This window comes from Callospermophilus lateralis, chromosome 10 (assembly GCF_048772815.1).
Source record: "Callospermophilus lateralis isolate mCalLat2 chromosome 10, mCalLat2.hap1, whole genome shotgun sequence".
Classification (NCBI taxonomy): Eukaryota; Metazoa; Chordata; class Mammalia; order Rodentia; family Sciuridae; genus Callospermophilus; species Callospermophilus lateralis.
Genome location: NC_135314.1, coordinates 90,983,695 through 91,009,996, shown reverse-complemented (window position 1 = coordinate 91,009,996; position 26,302 = coordinate 90,983,695). Strand labels below are relative to the sequence as shown.

Here is a 26,302-nt window from a genome sequence, read left to right as displayed (position 1 = left end):
AAAACATGACTGCATGTGCATTAAATTTGTTTTTTGTCTGAATTCTATTTATTTGATTTGAATTAAGGAGTGGTTTTCGGGGGGTGGTTAAAAGAGTTATAAAGGAAAAAATATATCATTTAAGGAGTGCGAATCTGATGTAGAGAAAATTTAAAATGGCAAAGGAAACAAAGCAGAAGGATACTGGCATCAGTGGATGCCTAGAGATAGACTCTGAGGTCTGGAAAAGAAAGAAACAAAAAACCTGCCTGAATCAAAGAAGCAGAGGATGAAAGAGGGAGAGAGGTTACTTTAGTGAAGCAGACTTGGAGCTGGGCCTTGGAGCCAAGTTTGAGAAGTTAACATTCTCTACTTCTGATCATTAATAATTCAAGAAGAACTATGGCCCAGCTCAAGAGAAGAAGTAGCTGTGACCTAGGATATATAGGTAATCAAATATTGATTATCTTTTCTACCCTTCGAGCCTTCCTTATTCCTATGAGTAAGGTTTCTTTGGGCAGAATCTGACATGACATGCTGTTTTTAATAAGAAAAGGTTTTTTGTGTTTTGTTTTTTTTTTTTGATAAAGTATCACCATACTTACTATTTACTCGGCCTAACAGAAAATAAAGGTTTGCTTTGATGGTAACATTTGCTCCTATACCTGGTACTGACCAACTTTTATCATGTGCTTTGGTAGTATCCATCTTGAATCATAGCAATGCCAATCTGCTGAAATTTTTTTTAAAAGTGTATAAATATACGAAACTGTCACATTTATAAACCCTAAAAATATTCAAAGAAATGGTTAATGAGAAATGAGAACTTTTCCAATCCTGATCATTCAATGTTGGGCTGGTTAGCCATTTATAATATATCATGAATAGTTTTTCTTTGTAAGAAACGGTGGGTTGGCAATCCTCCAACATCTAAGGGGGGGAAAAAAACAACTAAACCTATTTACATACAAATCTAAATCTGAGCACTTGGCCAGGGTTTGTAGTGACCATCTCAGTGAACTACACTAATGCATAAGGCTACTTTATGCAATTTAAAAAGACACCTGCTGTAGGACTCCTTCCTCCAGCCTGACACTCTCCTCAACCTAGGGCAGCTTTGCAAAGTGTGTCAATTGCGATATGCCAGTAGGCTTTTTTCCTTAGGAAAAAACAATTAGGGTACTGCATGATATTTCTTTTGACACAGACAACAAGTGAAAAAAACTAAAAAGGACATTATTTTCTGTAGAATTGGTAACATTGCCTTTGTTATAATTAGCGTTATCCAAATAAATAGCAAATTAAACTGCTGCACTTGGCTCTGATCAACAAATATCCATCTACATTATTTATTTATACATTTATATAAGTGTTGGAACATAGTTAGTTCCCTACAATTCAGACAATAAAAAAAAAAAAAAATTGGATTAGTTTTCCCGAAGAGTAGGAAAGTATTTGCCTTAAATATCCTGCCAGAGGAAACTGCCAGATGTGTTCCATCTTCTCCCAGCACAGAAGAAAAGGAAACTGGCTTAAGCTGCATAGATATTTCAGCTCCGGAAAAAATTTCCTAGCTGAGAGAATAATAAAATTAGTTTATAAAGGAATTTTTCTCAAGGTAAATAGAACCTTAAAGGCAAGATTAAGGATTTTATTGGCCCACATTTTCAAAACCAGTTTTTTTGTTTCCTTTAGAAATATAAGAATAATTTGTAGATAAGATCAGCATTTTAAACTGTAAGAAAAACTAATAAAGGTGTATAGAATAGGCCGTGTACATTAATTTCTTGTTGTGACTTTTACTCAGAGAAAAATATGTCTGTTTTTCCAGAAAAGTTAAAGGTGGATAAAAAGTGGCTGCAGGCAAGGTTAACAGAGCAGATAGTTTCAAATAAACTTTGGCCAGCCTGTTCCTGTAAGAAAACACCATTACACAGAAACAGTTAATTAGTAAAGCAAACATGATACTGAACATATACAGGGCAGTGAGTTGTTTGAGTAATGAAATCCAAAACCTATTTCTTTCCCTTTCTAAGAACTGGGCTAAAAGAAAACTGGGATCCTAACCAGCTGTGTGACATCAGGTATAGTGTATTCCTTCTCTGATCCTCTGTTTACTCCAGTTGTAAAGTTATATATCACACTGGGTACTTAAGTCCTTCCAGCCCTAAAATTTTTTTGTAGGAATTCCTTTCATTCTTTAAGACATTAGTGTTCTCAAGTTTTAGCATACATAGAAATCACCTGGGAATTTATTAACAATGCAAATTCCAGCCCAGGGGTTCTGGGATTTGTCTAGAAACTTTGTTTCGTTCGTTAGGTAAGGTCCAAAAAAAGCTTTTTCACACACTCTTCCCACGATGAGGTTGCAGGATGGCTAAGGAATATAAATTAAAGAAAAACTGGAATAAAACCAAACTTCCTGGAGTACAGCAGACATGTCTTAATTAGATTTTGTTTATCACTAACTGGCAAAAAGTAGGTATGTAACGAATGTTGACATAACGAACCACGTGTTATTAAGATATTCTTTCAAATTCATTATATTAATTGATATTCATTATTATCTGATTCTCTCAGAGAAAGAAAGGATATTTCTAATAGAAGGAAAATAGGTTAGGTTTCTAAGTAGATAGAAAATGATATGGAAGTGCTTTTTAACATTCACAAATTAAAAATCCTATCTTCTCTTCAACATAGCTCCCCTGCAATCCTCAGTGTAAGAGGGAAAAAAAATGAAATGAATTCTGCACTTGTACTTTTTTTTTTTTTTTTGATAAGTGGCATAATAACGGAATGCTCTTTTTATTCTGCAAAAAAGACCAACTCTTTACATTAAAGTGCCAGAAAATCAAACTGTCACTTCAACCCACAGCAGCTGTCTCTTGCACCACCTCTGCCAAATGTCACCCTTCTTCTCTGGGGTTTGATTCTGCTATTGGATCTGGGGGAGTATGCCTCGCTGCACAGCTTGTAACATCAGTCTCTGTGCCTTCAAGTCTCAGATTCCTTCTCATTTCACCTCATGTATATTAATACAGAGATTAGTTTCACTTTTTTCTTGAATAGCTAATCACTTGGCAGCCAACATCCAACTGTGGCATTACAGGTCAAATCAGCTGAAAAGGACAGTGACTTCAAGCTGGAAAATATAATGCTTAGTGAAAACTGCACCCGGGACAGGACCTCAGACTTGTCACCCGGACATGAAAGATTTATTTTCAATTACAAATCTGAACTTAATGTGAGGGCACCCTGGGGGAGATTCAGATCACTGCTTCTTCTAAATTGACCTTCTACTTGTTTCAGTATTTCCTTCGCTATTGAATAGCATTCCATGACCCTCTGAGCTGAAGATCCATAATAGCTACAGTAGGAATTGCAGGGCTAGGAAAACTTCTGAAAAATTTCTCTAACTGAAGGCCAATTCACATGAATAATTTTCTCCTTGTGAGCCTTCACTGTTTAACACAGCAATAGATTCTGTGCTTCAGCCAAGGCTTCCAATGGATTGCAGGAGCCAATATCACCGTGTTACTCAAACTTGAGTAGAATCCAAAATTTATCCAAGTTTTCAATATTAGGTAGATTAATTGTTTAGAGTTAATTCAGAACTGTCATCTATCCCTTCAGCACTAGTAAATGAGAGTCCCTGAGGCTAGTTGCTGGTGCTATTAACATTGGCCTCTAGAATTAGTGGTTTGCCTCAGGATATTTTGGGTCCCACTTCCGGTGCCTTTATGTCCACTAAGCAGCTGTCCTAAATGCATAACATATGGCCCAAATAGAGGGTTCATAAGCTTGTCTTTTAAGAAATACTAACTGAAATTTCTTAGGAAATGTTATTTTTAAAATTTATTTGTCATTTAAATTTTGGAGAAGTAAAAACTTGAATTAGCATTTAAGTTTTATCACATCTGATTATAGGAAGTAGTTTAATATAATTTTGTTTGCATTTTAATTTTTACTATTCTAATATGACAATCTCTTTCTATATGAGTTTTCATATTATTTTTAGTAGAATTTCTCACAACGTTCTTGGTTTTCACCTTTGCAACTAATTATATGGTAACTCTAATCATGGACAGTTGTATTAGATGAAAATAAACATCTGGCCTTTGTTCAGTTTATCTTGTAGATATTTAGTTTTACCTTAGCAATTATGTCTATATAACACCAGGAATCGTGTTATATTTTTCTGATATTTGTAAATACAGGATAGTCTAATTATATATACATATATATATTTAGGCTGTGCATAAAATGAAATTATTAATTAATTATCTCTTGTTATACATGTTTTTAATTTTTTATGGAATCCAAAGTGCTTCAAAATGGTCATCTTTAACTCCACAAGCACTTACTGTACACTTACTATATGTGTATCACTGTGCTAATCTGGGGTTAGGGTTAAAAAAAGTTGCAATTCAGTTCCTACACAAAAGACTCTCCAGTCTAAAGTAAATGTTTAAAAGGTGGAATAACTACATTTCAAGTCCTCCTAACAATAATATTTAAAACTAACCTTAGGAACTGAGTAGAAGTTGAAACTTTAGTCAGCCAAGAAATTAGAGGACTCTGCAGCGAAGACTGCAAAAGAGAGTGAGGAAGTGATGGAATCCAACAGGCTACTTTTCCTTGCAGTGACTCTTATGGGGCTCTCTGTGGTCAAGCAGGGGAGAGTTTAAGAATCAGAATGTAGAATGACAATAAAAATTATAACTTCTAGAATAAAATACAAATGTATGAGTCCATAGTCATACAAATGAATGAATGAGTGGGTGAACACAAATTGGGGAAAGGAGAAAATTAATAGCTGTTTCAGATAATAATCATCAATAGACATTAAAATAGATATGTGAAAGTGATGGAAATCAGTATGTTCACATAGTCTCCATATATCTGTCTACTTTATACTTACTTATCCCCTGCAAAGGGAAAAAAATTATAATTTTATAGTGGAGAAACCTGGCAAATTACCACCCTAACCAAATGGTCCATGGAGACATCAACATTATGTTCCTCATGTCCTGATTGATTGAGATAAGACAACATTATTTCTCTGGCCATTTACCAAGAATTTTATAATTTGAATATAATCATGAAGAAATATCAAACACTAATTAAGGGACAGCCTATGCAATAGCTAACCTGTATTTCTTAAGAAAGTGTCAAAATCAAGAAATGAATACAGACCAACAAATGTAAAAGTTAATGAATACAAATAGAAAACTAAATTTAATATGTGATTTCAAATTTGATGTAAGAGAGAAAGAGATGAAAAGAAAGTAAGGAGGGAAGGATAGAAGAAAGGAAAAAAACAAAGGAAAAAAGAAAGTAGGATAATAAAATGTTATTAGTGGGAGATCCAGTTGAAGTATATATATATATAGTAGTTCTTTGTACTATTTTTGAAATATTTCTGTCATATTGAAAGTACTCAAAAATAAAAAGCTTTAATGTCACAAAGTCAGATTAGCTTTTAATAGAGAAGGATGGAATAAAAGCAGCATTTTATGAATACCAGATTTTACATGTTAAACCTTAGGGTAACTTTTATCATCTCAACAATTCCTCAGATGTTACAAATAGATAAATAAAATCATCTGATATTGTCACCAGTCATTACTCAGAACTTATCTTCTATGCTTCCTTTTTTGTTTTTTGTGTCTTTGTCAAGGGCCAGCTAGTGTGAGATTGAAGAACACAGCACCCTTCCTACCCACTTAGGCCCCAGCTAAGTGCAATTGACTATCACTGCCCATTTTAGCCCATTTTATAATGGTCAGATTGCTCAAATTCTCTCTCTCTCTCTCTCTCTCTCTCTCTCTCACTCTCACTCTCACTCTTACTTTTTTTCTCTTACAACCCCAAAAATGTGTTATGAACAAGTGTTAGTAATTTTGTTAGCTATTTTTAACATAATGATTTATCAGCAAATGAAGACATGAAGCTTTATACTTCACCATCATCAGAGTATCTTGGCTTGCAAAATTGTTATCTTTGCAATACATGCCAATTCATCCTTTGATTTGAATTCTACGGAGCTACCCACAGTGAATACAAATATGTTTCCTACTCTAAATAGGATAGCTTAAATTTGTTTACATTATAACCAATACCCTTACTACCTAAGGAGCAACCTGTGTGTTTTGAAATGCCTTCCTTGCTATTCCCTGCACAACAGTTTTAAAACCTCCATGATAAATTTAACTCTGTTGTCTAGGTTACAAGTGTTTAACCTTGTAAACCTTTAAAATTGTATTTTCTTTTTCTTCTTTTGAATGTTATATTTGTTATCAATAAGAATAGTTTATTTTATTTAAAAGAAATAAGGGGTCATTAGTAAAATATTAGTTGATTAGAGGCAAAGTATTCCTTTCATATATATATTAAACCCTCTTGCATGCAATAATCATCTTCTCTTTTAATAATGATGATTCTGTAGGGCAGGTAGTATTATTAATATTTTTATTAGGAAATCAAGGCTCAGAGGGACTGACCAACTTGCTCTTACCTACTCAAGTTGTCCTAAGCTATTCTTTTCACAATACTGACTAGTGGGGAAATTTAAAATGTCTGTCACCCTCTATGTACTTAGGCCAAAATTCTGAGCTAGCCAACAGGTCCCTGTGTCTGTCCTCTTCTCGACAGTCCCCACCCAGGACTGTGCTATTTTTCTCCCTTTAGGACAGTTACCTCCCATTTTTTGTCTTAGAGTTCTTTCCCCTAAGGACTAGCTACAGAGACAGTTGTTTCCTAAATTCCTACTTTACTGTTGCCAACAAAGAAAGACATAGAGACGACTTTCATTTGTAGTGTGTAAACATTTATCTCCATGTGGTGACAGAGAATTATATTAATGGCTTCCTTCACTCAGCAAACACATATAAAATGGCCATTTGGGGACAAGTTTAAATGAGTAAAGTTCTTAATCCAGAAATAAATAGAGGATATGAAAAAATTATAAATGCACATTACAACCACACACACATATTACAATGGGAACAAAAAGTAAACATTAGACAGAGATTTACAAATACACATCGTCCTTATTGTTTCTGAAGCCACAAAGCACAATTCTTTGGTACTTAATTCCTGAAGACCATTCTTTCACGGTAGCCATTGTGTCCCTCAATGACATGCTTTGAAGTAAATTCTGCATTTAAATCCCTGAACACATCCTTATATAATCAAAACAGTCGGAAATAAACAATTTATTTTTACTTGATAGCCCTTTTAGAATATAAATTTTCCTTTCACTTCTTTGCCAGCCAAATAGTTCAAAATACACAGGAATTTCATCAGATTTTGTACTGGGATTGTTATTCAGGTTCAAATAGACAAGAAGTGCATTATACTCTAACACAGTAAACGTTGGATGAGCTTCTACTGGCATATAGACCAAGAGTATAAAGACTGACAGCCTAAAATTGTGGTTGAGAATAGGGGCAATAGTGGTGGGAACTGGGGTTATGGGTTATTTTTGCCCCCAGTATCTTCTGCCATTTTTGAAAGGAAAATAAGGTACATGATTAAGAGCTAAGTAAATCATGATTTTTTTTCTCTATGTCACCATCTATATTCAAAAGAAATCTGGTTGAAATCAATTTTCAATCTTTTTGAATGAAGGAGTCACAAAATGTTGATTGAGACAGATCAATCTTACCTGCTTATCTTGAAAAGGGTGACACTTGGGAATTTGTGAACTGAAAATAACAACCAAAATCTACAGGTGTTTTCTGTCCTTACATCTGTTAGCAGTTCCTCTCTTTTTCCCCAGCATATGCCTCCATGTCCAACTGTCAGTAATCAGAAGCCTTGGCCAGTAACTCAGTTTGTTCTTCCCAAAGATGAGTCATTAAGAGAGCAAATTATCTCTCACACAAAAAATAATGAAGAAATAAAGTCAACAAAATATTGAATTTTGGAAATACCACGTTATAAGATAATGCTATCAGTCCTATTTCCAAATGAGTTTCTTTCCCCAACAGATTCATACAAAAAGGAAATTATTTTAATTTTGTCTTTCATTGCTTTCTAAGAAAAATTTAGATACTAGCTTTCAAGGGAACACAATAAGCAGGAAGCAAGTTGTAGATGATGGGTAATGAAGTAGTACCATGGGTGTTTTTGTTTTCTAAAAGGACCCCTACTTTTCCCATTGGGGGAATGTGAGTTTTATAGTTACAAATTAAATTTATCATCATAACCCTTTTAAATATAGACTAATTCACTAAGTACTAAGTTCATTATTATTAATTATTTTTACATTGTTTTACAAAAGGTCTCTAATACTTTTTAATCTTACGCCATTTAACTATACCCATTAATACTAAATTACCCTTCCATTTCCTTTGTCATCAGTCATCACCCTTGTACTCTTTGTTGCTATGATTTTGACCACTTTAGATATTTTATATCAGTGGAATTAAACAATATACACCCTTTGATGACCAGCTTATTTCACTTAGCATAATATCTCTGAGTTTTATCCACATTGTAGCATGTGACAAGATTTCCTTAAGGCTGCATGATATCCTGTCATATGCACATTTTCATTATCTGCATTTTCTTTATCAATTCATATCTGTGGACATTTGGTCATTTCTACCTCTTGGTTATAGTGAATAGCACAGTGATAATCATGGGTTTGCAACATGATCCTGCTTTGAATTCTTCTGAATATATATCCTGAGGCCATTGCCAGAGCATATGGTAATTCCATTTTTAAATTTTTTGAGGAAAGTCTATACTCTTTTCTATAATAGCTATGCTGTTTTACATTTCTACCAACATAAGATTCCAAATGCTCTGCATCCTTGCCAAAAGCTTATTGTCTTGTGCTCATTTGGTTATGACCATCTTGATGAGTGTGTGGTGCTATCTCACAGTGGTTTTGATTTATTTTTTAAATATTAGTGACGTTGAACATCTTTTCATGTACTTATTGACTATTTCTATATCTTCTTTGGAGAAATCTTTACTGAAGGTACATGTATGAAGAAATGAATGATGTGACTCCACTTTGTGTACAACCAGAGAAATGAAAAACTGTGCTCCATTGTGTACTGTGAATTGAAATCCATCCTGCTGTCATGTATAACAAATTAGAAGACATAAGTTAACTAAAAAAAGTCTATTTGATTTTTAGTATGTTTTTAAATTTGTTTGTAGAATCTTCTCTTTTTATTTATTTAGTTATAAAAGTTCTTTATATATTCTGGATATTAATACCTTATCAGTTATGTGACTTACAGTTTTTTCCCTTCATTCCATGGATTGATTTTTCAGTCTTTTGATTCTTTCTTTTGCTATGCAGAAGTTTTTAAGTTTGGTGGAGTCCAATCTGCTTACTTTTTATTTTGTTGCCTGAGCATTTGTATAGAACCCCCCAAAATCATCACCAAATTCAATAACCTGAAGTCTTCTCTAATTATTCTAAAAGTTTAGTCATTTCAGGTCTTACATTTAGGCCTTTAATCCATTTGGGGTTGTTTTTTATATATAATGGAAAGTAAGGTTCAACTCATTCTTTTACATGTATATATCCATTTTTTCCTCAAATCATATGTTAGTGAGATTACTTTTCCTCATGGTGGAGTCTTGGCACTATTGTTGGCACCATTTAGCCATATATGCCCAGGTTGGTGAATTTTAAAACACCATGTTTTGAACAATATTGCCTCAAAGAGAAATAAATTTAAATTATTTAATCATGACTTCTCATGAAGATTTTCATAGAGCTGCATCCCTCTACTAGAATAGAATATTTTTTCAAAAGTGAGTGAGGTGAGAATAAAAGATAGACTTGTTTGTTGGCATTCTTGAGGTCAAATGACTAATTAGAAAGATTTCATGGGTTTTGAAAGAAAAGACAGGGGTATGTGGTTTAAAACAAGAAATAGACAAGAGTGCAGGGGAACTGATTAGACCTGGCAACTGAACAGATAGCGGGAGTTAGAACATGGGATTTCTGGTTGGATTTTTAATTGGAATCACTTGAGAATTTAATTCTACAGTTTAAAATCCAGTTATGTTTACAAGGGAAAATCTATACTTAATTCTTTTTTCAATTCATATACCCAAGCCCCTGGAAGTATGCCTCACTGTCATTCAAAGAGTCATGTTTGCAAGGCTGATTCCTAAATGGTCTCTATTTGAAGGTCTTATCATTTTGATTCAGAGTCAATCACATCATCTATAACCAGGCAACAGCATGAATAAACACTAACAATTTCCTTCCACTTCTTTATAGTCTGATACACAATACAGACTCTAAGGTTATTAGATAATATTTAATATTTCCAGAAATGGACCATTATATAATAGATATTTGAAGATGGTCCCCACCCCATACCCCCCAAAAAGCAAAACACACATCTACAGTATAGAATCACTGACATCTTAAATCTCTGACATTCTATATGTTGTATAAAATGTAAGCAGTGGTCTGGGGTGGTGGCTCAGTGGTAAAGTGCTTGCCTAGCATGTGTGAGATACTGGGTTTGATTCTCAGCACCACATATAAAAGTAAATAAAATAAAGGTCCATTGACAACTAAAAAAATATTTTTTAAAAAATTTATGAAATGTAAGTGATCTGTTTTTCCTGGTCCAAGGTTCCTCCTGAGGTACTTTTTGTCATTGTTTTTTTTAGTAAGACTCACCTGATTTTTCTGTTTTAACATTCAAAATAGGTTGTACATTGTTGTATTGTTAGAAACCTAAGTACTGATTGGATCAATGAATAAACTTCAAGGCTACTGCCTGACAACCAAACTTAGCTTCTCCCCTATTCCTTAGGACCTGCTTACCAGAGACTCATGTGAGTTCTGTATACATCAGTAGGCCAAGCCAATATCTCTGTCACAGTAATTTTCTGCTTTTATTTATTTTTCCCTTGCCCAATTTATTTTAGGCCTGATCTGAGTTTTCCATTCCAAAGACCTGTGGAGCTATGCTCAGTTTTCTGGTTTCTCCTTAACTATTGAAAAGCAATCATAGTTGCCAGATCAGGTAAACTATGATTTAAAACTCAGCTTTCTCAGTAGATTTACTCAGATCAGTGGAATTAGTTGTTCCATGTAGGAACAACAATTGGAAGTGTTTTTCAATAGAACTAATTTTTAGGCAGGAAGTATGATATTAAATAAATTTTATTTGAACAAAATAGTTGAATAATGATTGTAGTGGATTCATGAAATAGTGAAGTAGTTCTCAGTATAATGGCAATAATGAATTTTTGGGTTAGCCATCAATTTGAAAGTACTAATGTTTTAAAATATTTTGTAGTCGAGAGTCAAGTAAATTAAATATTTGATTTTCCTTGGAACATTCTGCTGCTTCTTCCTGAAAAAGGAAAAGCTTATTTTTTTTTGGTAGTCACTATTGTTCTGTCTTATGAAAATAATAATATGCCATATTATTATGAATGTGTAACAAAATTAATCACACAGTCTAGAAGCTTACAAATGAAGGCCAGATAAAGTTTGTGACTTTCTGTTATGACTGGTTTAAATGACATTAAGGAAAAATCTTTCTTCTCCAAATGATCATGAAGGTAAATGGCACTTTCAGGTTTTACAAAATTGGGTTCCTCATGGTTGGACTGTAGTTGAATAATTCAGTATAAATTTCCAAATAGAGTGATCTGAAATTATTCTGCTGTTAAGAATGTAGCAACTAAGTCAATTAAAAATTGGATGAATACTTCACTGGATAGCAAGATATAAATAATGTACATCTCTTGGGTAATTAGCAAATTGTCTCCTTTGAGGCAGTAACTTATTTAACTTTCCTCATATCATGGGCCTAGTTGAGCCACAGGATGTTACTTGAATGCAGCATAAGAATCAAGGAATTCATGGAAGCATGTATGGCTCTTCCAGGTCTGAAGAGATGATCTGATTGGTTGACTGGACTTGATAATGACAGTAACTATTACTTCTCCATAATATAAAACTTAAAGTTGTTCTCCATATGCACTGCAATGATCATTTGGCTTCATATAGACTAGATAGATGACAGATGAATAAATAAATAGAAGGATACTTCTGCATACCTATGAAATAGAATTAAGAGTGAGGGTAATTCAGTATTGAAGATCAAAGTGGAGCTTGAGGAGTAATCCTGGACATTTCTAAGACATAACTAAGACATAACTTTTATCAGAGGACTTACTCCATCAACTTCCATACTTTAATTTAATAGTATAATTTGGGAATCAAATTGGTGTGTTTACAACTTTTCCTGGAAGATGCTACAACATTCTTTTAATGATGTATAAAGCAGAAGTTTTTCTTCAGAGACTTGATATATTTTAAAACTATTGTTATATAAATATAAAATTAGTTGGCCAATCCACCTGAGTGGTGAAAATGGTACAACCAAAAGTAAAATTATATGGGGGCCGGGTCGGGCGGGGGCGTATACAGTTACTTAATGGTTAAGGTAGAATTTACTGTGCTTCTCTACATGCTATACATTGAATAATGGTTATTTTAGTAGTAAGTTTTTTTGTATGGATGTAAAGACTCATTTGAAAATAAATAATGTTATTCAATATTATTTCAAGAGGAATTAAATTCAAATCCTCATTTTATGCTTGAGTGGCTTAAGGTATATTCAGGAATTAAATTTTTAACTGAATGTTGTGATACAGAATTTATAGGTAATAAACTACCTGTAGTACTGACTTGTTCTCTTCTCTTCTCTCTCTCTCTCTCTCTCTCTCTCTCTCTCTCTCTATATATATATATATATATATATATACCCATCCTTTATTCTTTCAGAATCCTTTTAACTAATTAATAGTAATATTTCTATAATATTGTTTTCCAGGTTTATGCCATCAGTCTATCTTTATAAATTAAAACATTCATAACTGAATTCCTTAGGAATGAAATGATTCTGTCTTATACCAAAGTTCATGTAATAGCTAGGAAAGATAAAGGAATCCCCTACTATGCTTTAGTTCTCTATTTTATTATGCCATAATTGAGTATTTGACAATGCTTCAATGTAAGAAGAAACCATGAAAATTTCCTTAAATTATTATGCAAATTAAATTACAGGTAATGGGCATGAGCATGAAGAAATGTTTATTCAAATAATATTTGGAAAATGTTATCCTCGAACTTAACAATAATTAATATTTCCAGGACCACATACGCATATGTGCACATATGCTCATAGAGTGAACTAAAGATAGAATTTATGTTTTTTACATTTTTTTTTGATCTTGTAGGAAAAAGACTAACCATTTTCAATTCTTTACCCTTATTAAAGTTATTTGAGAGGACTGATATTTTTTTTCCTCCAACAATAATCCTAAAGAATTTCTCATCCACACATTCATTTTGGTTATGAATTTACTTATTCAACTGATAGGTACTAATGTCATGGTCTGACTTTCAGAAATACAGTTGATTGCATCACTTATTTTATAAAATGAAGTATATTTTTAATTGAAAACCATTAGTTTTTATTTAAACATTGAATCATTGTGTAGTTTCTACTGTATTTACAATATCAGATAGAAGTAATTTTAAATTAGTTCTATGAACTTGTTGAGATTTGAAATTATAATCCTGAGTATTATTAATCAATTTACATGTAATATGACCGTACATATTTTCTATATGATATGAATAGTCCATAAAATATAATATTTTATGAACCACATTCTACTTTTCTTATTTATTAAAATTGCAGTATTATGATAGAGAACAAATGTATGTTTTACAAGTTGTAATACATTACCAAAAATTCATTTTGCAGAAAAAAATGAATATGGCTAAAGTGGTACTAAAGTAATATCTTTGACTCCTCCCTCCACAACCTCCCAAATCACTCAGCTCCTAACTGCCACAATTTTTTGTATTCATTTCCTTTCTCAATCTCCATTGCCCTTGTCAGTTCAGATCTGTTTAATCTTTCCCCAATCTTTATTCTTTGTATTCTTCCATCTGTGTTCCTGCTCATTATCATATTAGCTTTAAACTAGAGCTTTGAACAACCCAGAAATGATCTGAATCTGAACTTTTCAAAAACTTTAGTTATTTACACTGTTAGCTAATTGAGCAACAATCCTCAGTTTGGTTTTTAAGGTATTCCAAAATATGGTCTCAAATTATCTCTAGCACAATGATTCTTTTTTAATCATGGGTCAAAATTGATTAAAAAAAAGTTCAAATGGATGCATCCAAAGAATTATATATAATTTAACATAATTTCTAAAACTTCTCCCACAAGGCTTGGAAAATGTCTTTTCTCTACAGCCATACTTATTTTCTGCTACACATATTTTAAATTCTGTCCTGGAGAAACCATAAGCAACTTAAGGACTGACACGGTGTTTCATGCAGTTCATTTTCACATATTCTCATAGTACTTCCCAAATGTCTCCATCAGACAACTTGACCTTTGGAATTTTTCCATTGTGTTCTTCTGGAAATGCTTTTATTTCCTTTATCTAACCTGTTGACCTGCTACCTGGATAACTTGGGAAGCCTTTGAGGAAGATAAACATCATGTTTCAGGTTTTCATTACTACTATTCTTCCTAAGATAAATTATTTTTTTCTGGTGGGAAATAATTTTTACTAAAAACCTTGGTCTATGCTCACATTGATTAATGCAGGCTTCATTTGCATTTAAATGTGATGTCTGTTGAGTTTATGTCAACTGAACAAGTGTTCTAAGGTGTATTTCCATTTCTATTTTCCAGGTTTCTTGAGTACAGGAGATCAGGCCGCAAAAGGAAACTATGGACTTCTTGATCTCATACAGGCTTTAAGATGGACTAGTGAGAACATTGGATTCTTTGGTGGTGACCCCTTGAGAATCACTGTTTTTGGATCAGGCGCTGGGGGTTCATGTGTCAATCTGCTGACTTTATCCCATTATTCTGAAGGTAACCGTTGGAGCAATTCAACCAAAGGTATTATGCAGGTTGCAAATTTTGACAATTTTGGTGTCTGCATGCCACCACCATCAGTAATATGTGATACTTTGTATATACTTCTCTGTTCAAACTGAATGTGAGGTTGAATTCAATAACTGTTTAAAACTATGTTTCTTCAGCTTTCTATGCATGTTTAAATTTTTGTCAAACTCTTCTTTGTCTCTTGTGGAGCTTGGTAAGGATGCCCTTTCAAGCACACTTCAGATTAGCTAGTATTGTAGTTATTTTCTTTTCTTCAAAGGATGATTTGGGGGAAAATCAGGCAAAGACATTAGCAGTTTTGTCCTCTTTGTTTATTCAGTAATCAAAATCAAATAAGATTTTTTTTTAATTTAGCACAGGGATTGTATATAATATATTTTCAAGACAATAGTCATTTTAAGCCCTTTAGTAGTTTGAAACTAATGGAGCAGTCATAAACTAGTTTTTCTGGAATCATAAGATTTCACTTGTTGTCTGAGAAGAGAATGGATATTTGATTATTTTGCATGCATGATCCAAAATTGTCAAAGCATCAAGGTCACTAGTTGAGTTTTTGGTTAAAAAATAAAATATATTTGATTTTGTGACTTTTTCTATTTTCAACTCCAAAAGTGTTTTTCCCCTAAAGCTTGGCAAAGCAGCATGGAGCACTAAAGCTGCTTAAAACTATGAAATATTTTTGTTTACATTTTAGCTTTGACATCCTTTTTCCAAAGTGCCTGTTCAAGGCTCTTCATGTTGTTCTTTATGGGCTCCATTTTACCATGTGATAAGGAACCCATTCTACCTACATAATTAATTTAAAACTTGAAAGACCAATAAAGAACAGAAAAGATTTGTTGAAGAAGTCTGGAAAGTAAATATTTTTCTCCATTATTTATGTATAATAGGAAAATAGAGAATATGCATCAACACAGCCCATTTCTTATTTTATGTTTCTTAATTCTCACTTTATATATATGGAAAACCTAAGTATTTATTATCAAGCAAAATTTATGAAGCATCTTATTTTGTGAAACTTTTATGGTTGAGCATCATGCATAGAATATTTGTTTTAGTTATCAAAGATACATTAAGGTGGAATTCTAAAAGAAAAACCAATCAATGAGTGTATAGAGAGAATTTTGCTTTATTTAATTTATTAACATATTTTATATTGCATCTCATTTATATTAGTGAGATTCTGATTTGAGATGACAAAATTATATAGCTGAGAATACTTTAAAATGCATAGAGATTTTGCTTTGAAATGAAATAGCTTATTTTGAAATAACAGATTTTGGATTTTTAATTAAAAAGATTAGATTGTTCTAGCGATAGCACCTTATTTGTGCCAATATTTAGGCAAGTTAGCATACATTACTGATATCACTGGAATAGACTTCTTGGGCTCATTTTAACAAAAATAGGTACCAAAGCTAGTTTTAGCTTATCAAACTAGCATTGGGTAAAAAAAAATAAGTTAGTTTATCAATCAACATCGCTATTCAACAATTGGCAGTGAGAACACTGACAAATAGTTTTGCAAATAGTAGAAAATATAACCTTCCATCACACCATTCAAGGGAAGCTCTGGCCAGAGACAGAGATAGGTTTGTTCTTAAACTCATCTCCAGGATGTGCTGCCAGACTTGACCAAGACAGGCTCAAAACTCTTGAAATAATCCAAAGGATTCTGCCTCCAATGTAATCATTGGTTTCAAAGTCTGTAAACTCCATAAAGGATTGCAGCAGTGTGCAGGCTATGACCCCAGGAGTGAGCTACATCTCCAGTACATTCTACAAGCACTGTCAATAGTGATAAAATAAATGGTCTTTCCCAAGACCATCTAACTGGGGTATTTTAGGCAATATTTAACATGATGTGCATTTTTCACTAAATCTTTTTGGGGTATAATTAGTTAACATCACTGAGTCCTGGAAATTCAAAGAATATCATCAAAGTCACTAGGTTTATTTTAATTGTTAAATTTTTAATTCATAAAGTATTTCTTCAAGCAAATTTTGACAGCGGCCTATATGTCTTTAAAATTTTTGGTATTTGTATTGTTTATTCTAGTACACCTTGTTTTATCAAAGTAAAAATATGTTTCCAAAGAGTCAGAGAGTAAAATTGTTTAACTTTTAAAAATGTTTAGAACTATCTAGGAACACCCTATAGACATTTTTAATATATATGCATGTTTGGAAAATACTTTACTTCTAATTTAGAACTACTTTAGCAGTTGTAAAAGAAGTTACTATAAAAAGAGTTATTTTCTCATTAACATGTATGAATAATTAAGCATATTGTTAAATAACTGAACTACAAAGCTGCATCTGGAATTGATAATAAATGTAAAAATTTAAAAGAAAATAGACAAATTATAGTTTAAAACAAGAATGTCATTATAAAGTACCCTATTAAGTAGATTAGGGTAAATGCATTTGTAAATTTGAATGACATGCAGCTCTTATCAAGCTACCTATGGGGCCATAATTTACAATTCTTAAACACAATTGAGTAAAAAGCAGTGGACCATGTATGTTTCACATTTTCTGATAGAATAATGCAAGTTACATTCAACAGTGGAAGATGTTTAATCACCCACCCCAACTGGATCTTTCTGCTCATAATTTTTTCTTTAACTTAGTGAAGACACTTCAAATGTTATGTCTTCTCTGAAAGAAAATATTCAGCTTACTATGTCTGACATGAAGATTGGAATGAGTATGTCTAAAGTGATACTTTGTTTTGTGTGACTTTAAGGCCATCCCCAGGGTATTAACAAATTCCCAACCCCAGTAGTTTTATGAGACTACAAGTCTTTTTCAAAATAAAACTAGTGTAATCAACACACAGAGTTATTTTGAGAGAAGACAGATAAAATCAATTTGGAAAAAATCCCAAATAAACAATACAGTCCGATGGTGAGTCAAGAGAGAGGATTGGCCCCCTCTGGTTGGTGTTGACTATGTTTACATTCTCCTAGAAGATAATATTGGGGGCTTTTTTCCTGTAATATTTACAACTTCTCCTCTTCTCTTTGCTTACTGCCTCTTTGAGACTACAAAACTTTAGAACTATTAATCCCTATAACAGGTGTCACTTAAAGCCCAAGACTTAGTTACATCTCTGATTCATTATACCCTGGGGATGACTTTATGTACTTTCTCTATTAGGCCAAATGTCTCTCTCTGTTTCTTGATATGTATCTGGGTTTTTATATACATGTCTCAGAGGTCAGATGTTATTATTATTATTATTTTTTTGCCACAGTGTTCTTCAAAGGTTACCTGAAACTCTTTGTTGATTTTCCCATAGGACTTTTTCAACGAGCAATAGCTCAAAGTGGAACAGCCCTTTCCAGCTGGGCTGTTAGTTTCCAACCTGCAAAATATGCTAGAATGTTGGCCACGAAAGTTGGTTGCAATGTTTCAGATACAGTAGAGTTAGTGGAATGCCTCCAGAAGAAGCCTTACAAAGAACTTGTTGATCAAGATATTCAGCCTGCCAGATACCACATAGCCTTTGGACCTGTGATCGATGGTGATGTCATACCAGACGACCCCCAGATATTGATGGAGCAAGGAGAGTTTCTCAACTATGACATAATGTTAGGAGTTAACCAAGGGGAAGGGTTAAAATTTGTTGAAAATATAGTAGATAGTGATGATGGTATATCAGCTAGTGACTTTGACTTTGCTGTTTCCAATTTTGTTGATAATTTATACGGCTATCCTGAAGGCAAAGATGTTTTGAGAGAAACCATTAAATTCATGTACACTGACTGGGCTGATCGGCATAACCCTGAAACCAGAAGGAAGACACTGTTGGCATTATTTACTGACCATCAGTGGGTGGCACCAGCTGTAGCCACAGCAGATCTTCACTCAAACTTTGGTTCACCTACATACTTCTACGCCTTTTACCATCATTGCCAAACAGATCAGGTTCCAGCTTGGGCTGATGCAGCCCATGGAGATGAGGTTCCCTATGTATTGGGAATCCCCATGATTGGTCCCACAGAGTTATTTCCTTGCAATTTCTCCAAAAATGATGTGATGCTGAGTGCTGTCGTAATGACATACTGGACAAACTTTGCTAAAACTGGGTATGTACTTAAAGAGTGATGTTTACTAGAATTTTAGTAGAAAATATCCCTTTAAATATTTTTAAAAACAATACATATTTTGTGCCCAAATAATTTAAAAAATTGATAGCAGCAATATAGCAATTTCTTTTTGTTAAAAATTAATTCTATATTATAATGTTTCAAAAAGTCATTACTATTTTAGTCTTGTTTTTTAAAAGTTTATTGAGAAAGGCTTATGTCTCTATTGCATTGCTGAAAAATCATTTATGTTTTTGGTTTTTTGTATTACAAAGAACTTATTTTTGTTACTATTTAGTAATACAAAATATTATTTCATAGTTTTTCCAGTTCATAATACTGTGCGCTATTTGATCTTTCTAACAACCGTCTGAGACAAAGTAAGATACTATTAATCCTATTTTACACAGAAGGGTCCTGAGGTTCTGAGAGCCTCTTATAGATATTCATATTTCTGATATGTAGCAGCACCATGACTCAAATATTTATCTGCCAGTCCCACACCTCAAGTCCTTCCTTTCTATTTTTCCATACCATTTCTATATAGATTTCCTATAAGATAACTCATCTGTATATAAATATTTAAATAATTTTTTTAAAAAAATCTTGGAATAGCTGAATGTGGAGGAACACACCTGCAATCCCAGCTGGCTCTGGAGACCAAGGCAGGAGGATTGCAAGTTTAAACCCAGCCTCAACAACTTAGCAAGACCCTGTCACAAAGTTAAAAAAAAAAAGAGGCTGAGATATGGCTCAGTGGTTGAGTGCCCCTGGGTTCAATCTCTGGTACCAAAAATAGATAGATAGATAGATAAATCTTGGAATAGATAGCAACCTGTTTTTAGTGGACATAGAGGGCAAGAATGTGAGACCTATTGTTTTGTATTTTCAACCATCTAGAAATCTGCCTCTTATATGAGATTTAAATTTCTAAATTGACCCAAGTTAACATTAAAACACAACCTAAAGCCTTGTTGTGTTACCTCTTCACTTGACATTAAACTACTGATATTTTGACTATGGACAAAACAATCTTGTTCTCATAAATTCTTTTTTCTTTTCTAGTGACCCCAATCAACCAGTCCCTCAAGACACAAAATTCATCCATACCAAACCCAACCGCTTTGAAGAAGTAGCATGGACTAGATATTCCCAGAAAGACCAACTTTATCTCCATATTGGATTAAAACCAAGAGTTAAAGAGCATTACAGGGCCAATAAGGTGAACCTCTGGTTGGAGCTGGTACCTCATCTGCATAATCTCAATGACATTTCTCAGTATACCTCGACAACAACTAAAGTGCCATCAACTGACATCACTCTCAGACCCACGAGAAAAAATTCTGTACCTGTCACATCAGCCTTTCCCACGGCCAAGCAGGATGATTCCAAACAACAGCCAAGTCCATTTTCAGTGGATCAAAGGGACTACTCAACAGAGCTGAGCGTCACGATTGCAGTCGGAGCATCACTGTTGTTTCTGAACATCTTGGCCTTTGCAGCCCTGTACTACAAAAAGGACAAGAGGAGACACGATGTCCACAGGAGGTGCAGCCCTCAGCGTACTACCACCAACGATCTGACCCATGCACAAGAAGAGGAAATCATGTCCCTCCAAATGAAGCACACTGATTTGGATCATGAATGTGAGTCCATCCATCCACATGAGGTGGTTCTCCGGACCGCCTGCCCCCCAGATTACACACTAGCTATGAGAAGGTCACCTGATGATGTTCCCTTAATGACACCCAACACCATTACAATGATTCCCAACACTATACCAGGGATTCAACCCTTACACACATTCAATACATTTACTGGAGGACAGAACAATACTCTGCCCCACCCCCATCCCCACCCCCATTCACATTCAACAACCAGGGTATAGCCAGATAAGAGAAACAAACTATTTTTTTTTTTGATGGATTGCAGTAAAATGAAATTACTGAAGATTCCTTGGCTTTCAACCTACAAGACTCTCACTATTTAAATAAGGAGGAATATTATGTGAATATACATATCAAGAACTTTGGGGGTTTTGAAAAAAAAAGAATTGTATATATATATATACACAAATCAACTCTAAAAACAAATTTCAATTGCTTGAAGCAATTGTTCTGAATGATACTTTTTCATTCACATTCAAGAATTAATTTTTTGAAGATTTAAGTTGCATAATGGAATTAGGCATGTGGAACACCAAACAGGAAAGAACTATGTCCGAAATATAAAAAAAAATTTAAAAACAACTATGAATATGCACAAGGGACACACCAATGGAATGTCAGATAATTTTCACCAGTTTTTATTTGGAGCTGTTTTATTGTGTAGACCATATTTACATATTTGGATAAGTACACAAAGCACCAATGCTGTTAATGGCCTTAGCGGAGGCTCATGCTGAAATTTGCCAGTAAAACAAAGGAGTTTAAAGACTGGCAGGTACAATATTATCACATAAGTGCTGTCAGTATAAAGTTGTGGGGATAAAGGAAACTGGATATTTTTAGCACGATGTGCATGATAATTTATATGCTTGGTGGCTGTGCTGCTGATTAAGCCGTAATTAAAATTCTTCTCATCCCATTGGAGTTTTTAATAGAAGCTTCCTCCATCAATTGGCAGAACCTAAAGAAGATTTTTAAGGGGCAAAAGTAATTACAGTAAAATAATTCACAGTAGCTTCAATAATAGAAGGAATTAGCTATTAAAGGTATTTGAAGAAATATAGGTATAGTGGTGAATACTCGCTGATATGAATCCCAGAAAAAAAAAAATTCCTGTGTTTTTAATGTTCTTTTCATTCCAATCTAAATAATTTATAGAAATATAACCTAATTGGACATGTGTTACCGGCTCTATAATTTGCTGTGTTTTTTTTTTTGTTACTCTGTATTTTGTTCCTTTTGGTAAGGTGAAGTGTGTCCAAAGAGTTGTTTGAAACAGTCTTTTATGATATGAAGATGCCCCAATATTACCACTCTGATGACAGTTCTCAGTTAATTGATTTACTCATGTTGCATGGCAAAATGTTTACCGATAATAATTCAATATAAAGTTATGTCCCTCTTCACATCACTTATCTTTCTCACTGAGGTTCATTCACTGGAATTTACTCACGCAATCTCAGTAGAGTGCGACATAGATAAAGAACCTAGGAGAGTCAACACCTGGAGGATTTTAGTCTTACACATGTGTGTGATTTTAAATGAATACTCTAAGATCACAGGAAACTCTTCATCCCCCTGTTTACCAGTAATATCAGTATATCACTGACCTTTCCAAATGTTTGTATATGTAATCCGATGTACATTTATATTAAAACAATGAGATGGACTTAAAGAGCACATCCTGATAAATACTTTCTCTCTTACCTGTACTATATTTCTATTAGACTAAAGTTATGTGATTTTTTTTTACATTTTTTCAGATGACTAGCAATTTTGATAGTTTGTAAGATAATGCAAAGAACTTTCTCTGACAAACTAACTGCAGTAACAGAAACCTTTCTTTTCAGTTACTCTTTTTCAAGAATGAAAGCTTATTATACAAAAGAAAAAAATTGTATACTACTTGATGGAAACAACTTTGTACATCTTGGCCAAGTCACTGGTCATTGCGTGAAATAAAGATAATCTGGATAATGACTATTAGTCAAATGCTAAGAGACATGATCTTTGCTCATTAAAGAGCTAAAATGTTTATTGCTGTTTTGTCTTTTTTTTACAAAACAAAAACAAAAGAAACATGACTGTCTCAAAGGGTCATTTTTCTAGACCAGTCGGGTTTTTGAAGACACGTAGGTAACTTCTACAGAAAACATGACCATGTGTTTAAAGTCAATTCTTGTCTAAGACTGAAACTTTAGCATTATGGATTTATAAGCTCCAGAAACTCTTGAAAAATATTAGCTTTGTATTTTTAAATATCCCTTTTGTGAAGGTGTTTTAGAAATAAAGTGCCAATTGTTTTCCGTTAGAAACACAGGTTACAATTCTGATCATCAGGGAGAAGGTCTTTTGGAAAGAAATGTGCAAAAATTCATGAAATATAAATATCTAGATTCACGGGGCTGGGGATATAACTCAGTCGGTAGAGTGCTTTGCCTTGCATGCACAAGGCCCTGGGTTCAATCCCCAGCACCAAAAACAAAAAAAAAAAGAAAAGAAAGAAAGAAAATTTAAGTTCATAATATAAGGGTAATTAAGTTGTCATAAATAGCAGATAGAAAGTTATCCTTGTAAGAGAACTCACAATTGCTGTGCAAGACATTAAATTATACTAAAAGATAAAAGTTTATTTCAAGGAATTTCTTTGATTACAATTTCTCCTCCCAATTATGAACCTTCAGTAAAATGCAGATATGGCTCCATAATTTCAAATAATTATCTCTGTTAGAAGCCAAAAAATCCAGAGTCTTCAAAAATCCAGAGTGGTCTACATTCAGTCTTTGCCTGATATGGTTATGCTTTTAGACTGTGAACTGCCAATGTAAACCAATAAAAGGAATTGCTTAGCATCTGAAATATTGTTTAATCAGAAGACTGTCTTTTACTATATTGAGTAAACAAAAGATGAAAACAGAACTAGAAATGACAGCAGAGTAAGACAATATATGAATACCTTCATAGGCATTACTTCCACCTGGCAAAACCAAACAATCTATTATGTTACTGATGGCCAAATTTCTCCCTACTGTACCTTTATCTGTAAACCTGCCTATCTGTAACATATCTGACATCTACTTCATGTTAAAATTGGGGGGAAAAAGCATTACCCTGTTTATTTCTCTAAAATTTAAGTAGCATCAACTTTGCAGAAGGCAGAGCAGCCAGGTTTTATTGCTCTTCTCAAGTCAATTGGTAACGTCATTGTGAATGAGTGTTAGTTGTTAGTTTTATAATCACAGCCTCTAGTTTTCTGGATGAGAAACGATATCCCACATTAAGCAGAACATTATGAACTGTTTTCAAAGCTGCAACATAAATTTTTAAATGCAAGAACTAATTTGAATACTCTTAATAAATTTTAATCAATATGCTTAAAATGTATTTATTTAGATAATAGCCTCCTTTGGGGGAAAAAAAAGTAAGTACTAAAAATAAAAGAATATTTTGGCATTATTTATTAATTCAGATTTTCTTGATTCATATGAAATTGTAACTAAGCAAGGCAGCTTAGAATTTATGTAAACATTAAGCCAAAATGAACTTCATTTTATTGTTTTGTTTTTCTATAAACTTTTTGCCAAACGTTTATTAGAATAATATTGTTTTAGAGTATGAGGTTAAAAATGTTAAAATGACAGATTTCATAGTTTTAAATTTTTATTAAATGTGTTGACTATGAACAAAATCTGATTTACTACTACAGGTATTTAATAAATTTCATCATTAATTTTATGCAAATTGGAGCATTATTTGCTAAAATGTTACAAATACCCAATTTGGAGACATCTTTTCAACTCAAATGAAATGAGTGTGGATAATTTCATTTCTCAATAGAATTTAAAAGTTGACCAAAAAATTCTTTATTTCAGACTTCTTAATCTGTATGACCTGAAAAGAGCAACATTTATATATATATATATATATATATATATATATATATATACACCCACACACACACACACACACATACATACATACATATCTCAACCATGTTTACTAAGCAGGAAAACAAGATGGCAATAATTTTCTTACAGAAATGAAATGCCAAATTTCAATGGCTGTATGTAAAAACTGTTAGATAATGACAGTTATTTCACCTGTTGGTATATTCATATTCAAATGCATATTATTGTCAAGAAAGGATAGAAGAAATGTAGTAAATATGTTCCAGCTTTCAAGACACTACTACATAGAAATTACTGGGATTCTTTTCCTTGGCGAGTTTCACTGAAATACTTTCACGGGACAATATGCGTGGAGTTTTTAGGAAGTTGTAAAACATCATAGAAATCCTTTGATGTTAGTAATTTTATTTCTGTCTGTGGTGTTGATTCAAAGTACTGGCCTTTTCCTTCATTTCCAGTAATTAGTTGTTACAGACTATCACTTTTTAATGTGAGTGAAAATTAGATAATTTGGTTATACTTGTGAAAACATGCTCCCAAATAAATTCAATTAATGGGCACTTCCCTGCTGAGATTTTTGTTATCATTCATTTAATTAATCTTACCAAGCTTTACTGTTACAGCAATTGTTTTAGCTTTCTCATCAATAAAGTAACAGAATGTCTGCAATAGCCTTATACCTTTCCTGCACTTGATATTGACAATATATCAATATACACTTCAGATTTCCATTGCTCTCCAAAGTTCCTTAGAAACTTCAGGTGACCGAATTGATTCTTTTCCATAAGCATTTCGATTTGGTTTTAATCTGGCACTTTTCTGTATTTATTGTATGCAGGCCAGAAATTAATTCCCTAATTAATGTGATTAGGGTTATGGAGAATATAAACTGAAATAACCATGTGCAGAGCCTAAGTGCCTTTTCCTTTTGGAATTTTATTTATAAAAGTTAACTTTTTTAATTTACAGATTTAAAAAACAACTTAAATGAATAGGTTTACAATTGCTAATAAGAAAATATTATTTGGAAATTGTGCAATTAATTTGAGTTTTGTAGGATATCAAATGGGTACAAATGACTCTTTGGAAAGAATGAAGTCATTATTTTTTTTTTAAACATAATAACTCTTTAGGCATCTGATTTGATGGTACTTAAGAATAGAAACTTCAATCTCTAACAAACTTTTAAATATTTCCAGATATTGAATTTAATTTAGAAGTCTGAAGTTATTAGGAACGAACATAAATAAGATACATATATAATTTTTCTGGCCATCCATTATGTACTATATCATACATATATCTATATACTACATGGTTCATAGGATATTTATGATGGCCCTTTTAGATCCATATATTTACAAATAACATTGTATAGCTTCCTAAATTTGTAATAATATGACAGGATTCAGTATTCCATGGAAAGTCAAGCCAAAGTACAAGCAGTGTTGTGTTGAAATAAATGATAACAAAGCTTTAAAGAGATTTGTAAAGACACAATAACGAAAACTCAGCAGCTGAAGTTCAAATAAGGGGACCATTTTTGAATGCCATTTTCAGAGCTGATATCTATATTAGATGAAGTGTTGAAAAAGTTTTAGTGTTTTTGATTCATTCTTTCTCTGCATTCATATCAATTAGCAAATTAATGCGTCATATATCATGGTTTTTGTAAAAAAAAAAAAGGGCCATTGGGTTGTCATGGT

At 33.0% G+C, this 26,302-nt stretch overlaps 1 protein-coding gene across 6 annotated transcripts in view; it reads left to right on the top strand.

Moving 5' to 3' along the window:
• The window catches only part of Nlgn1 (neuroligin 1), a 654,452-nt gene extending 633,543 nt beyond the window's left edge, over nucleotides 1-20,909 (top strand). For 3 of the 6 annotated variants that reach the window (XM_076868040.2, XM_076868036.2, XM_076868041.2), the window contains 3 exons: nucleotides 14,709-14,894; nucleotides 18,232-19,021; nucleotides 20,087-20,909. In XM_076868040.2, coding sequence (XP_076724155.2) covers nucleotides 14,709-14,894; nucleotides 18,232-19,021; nucleotides 20,087-20,909 — 1,799 coding nt within the window. Of the gene's footprint in view, nucleotides 1-14,708; nucleotides 14,922-18,231; nucleotides 19,022-20,086 lie in introns of all 6 variants that reach the window. The other 3 variants (XM_076868039.2, XM_076868037.2, XM_076868038.2) reach the window with 1 other exon arrangement.
• Nucleotides 20,910-26,302: the final 5,393 nt, after the last annotated feature.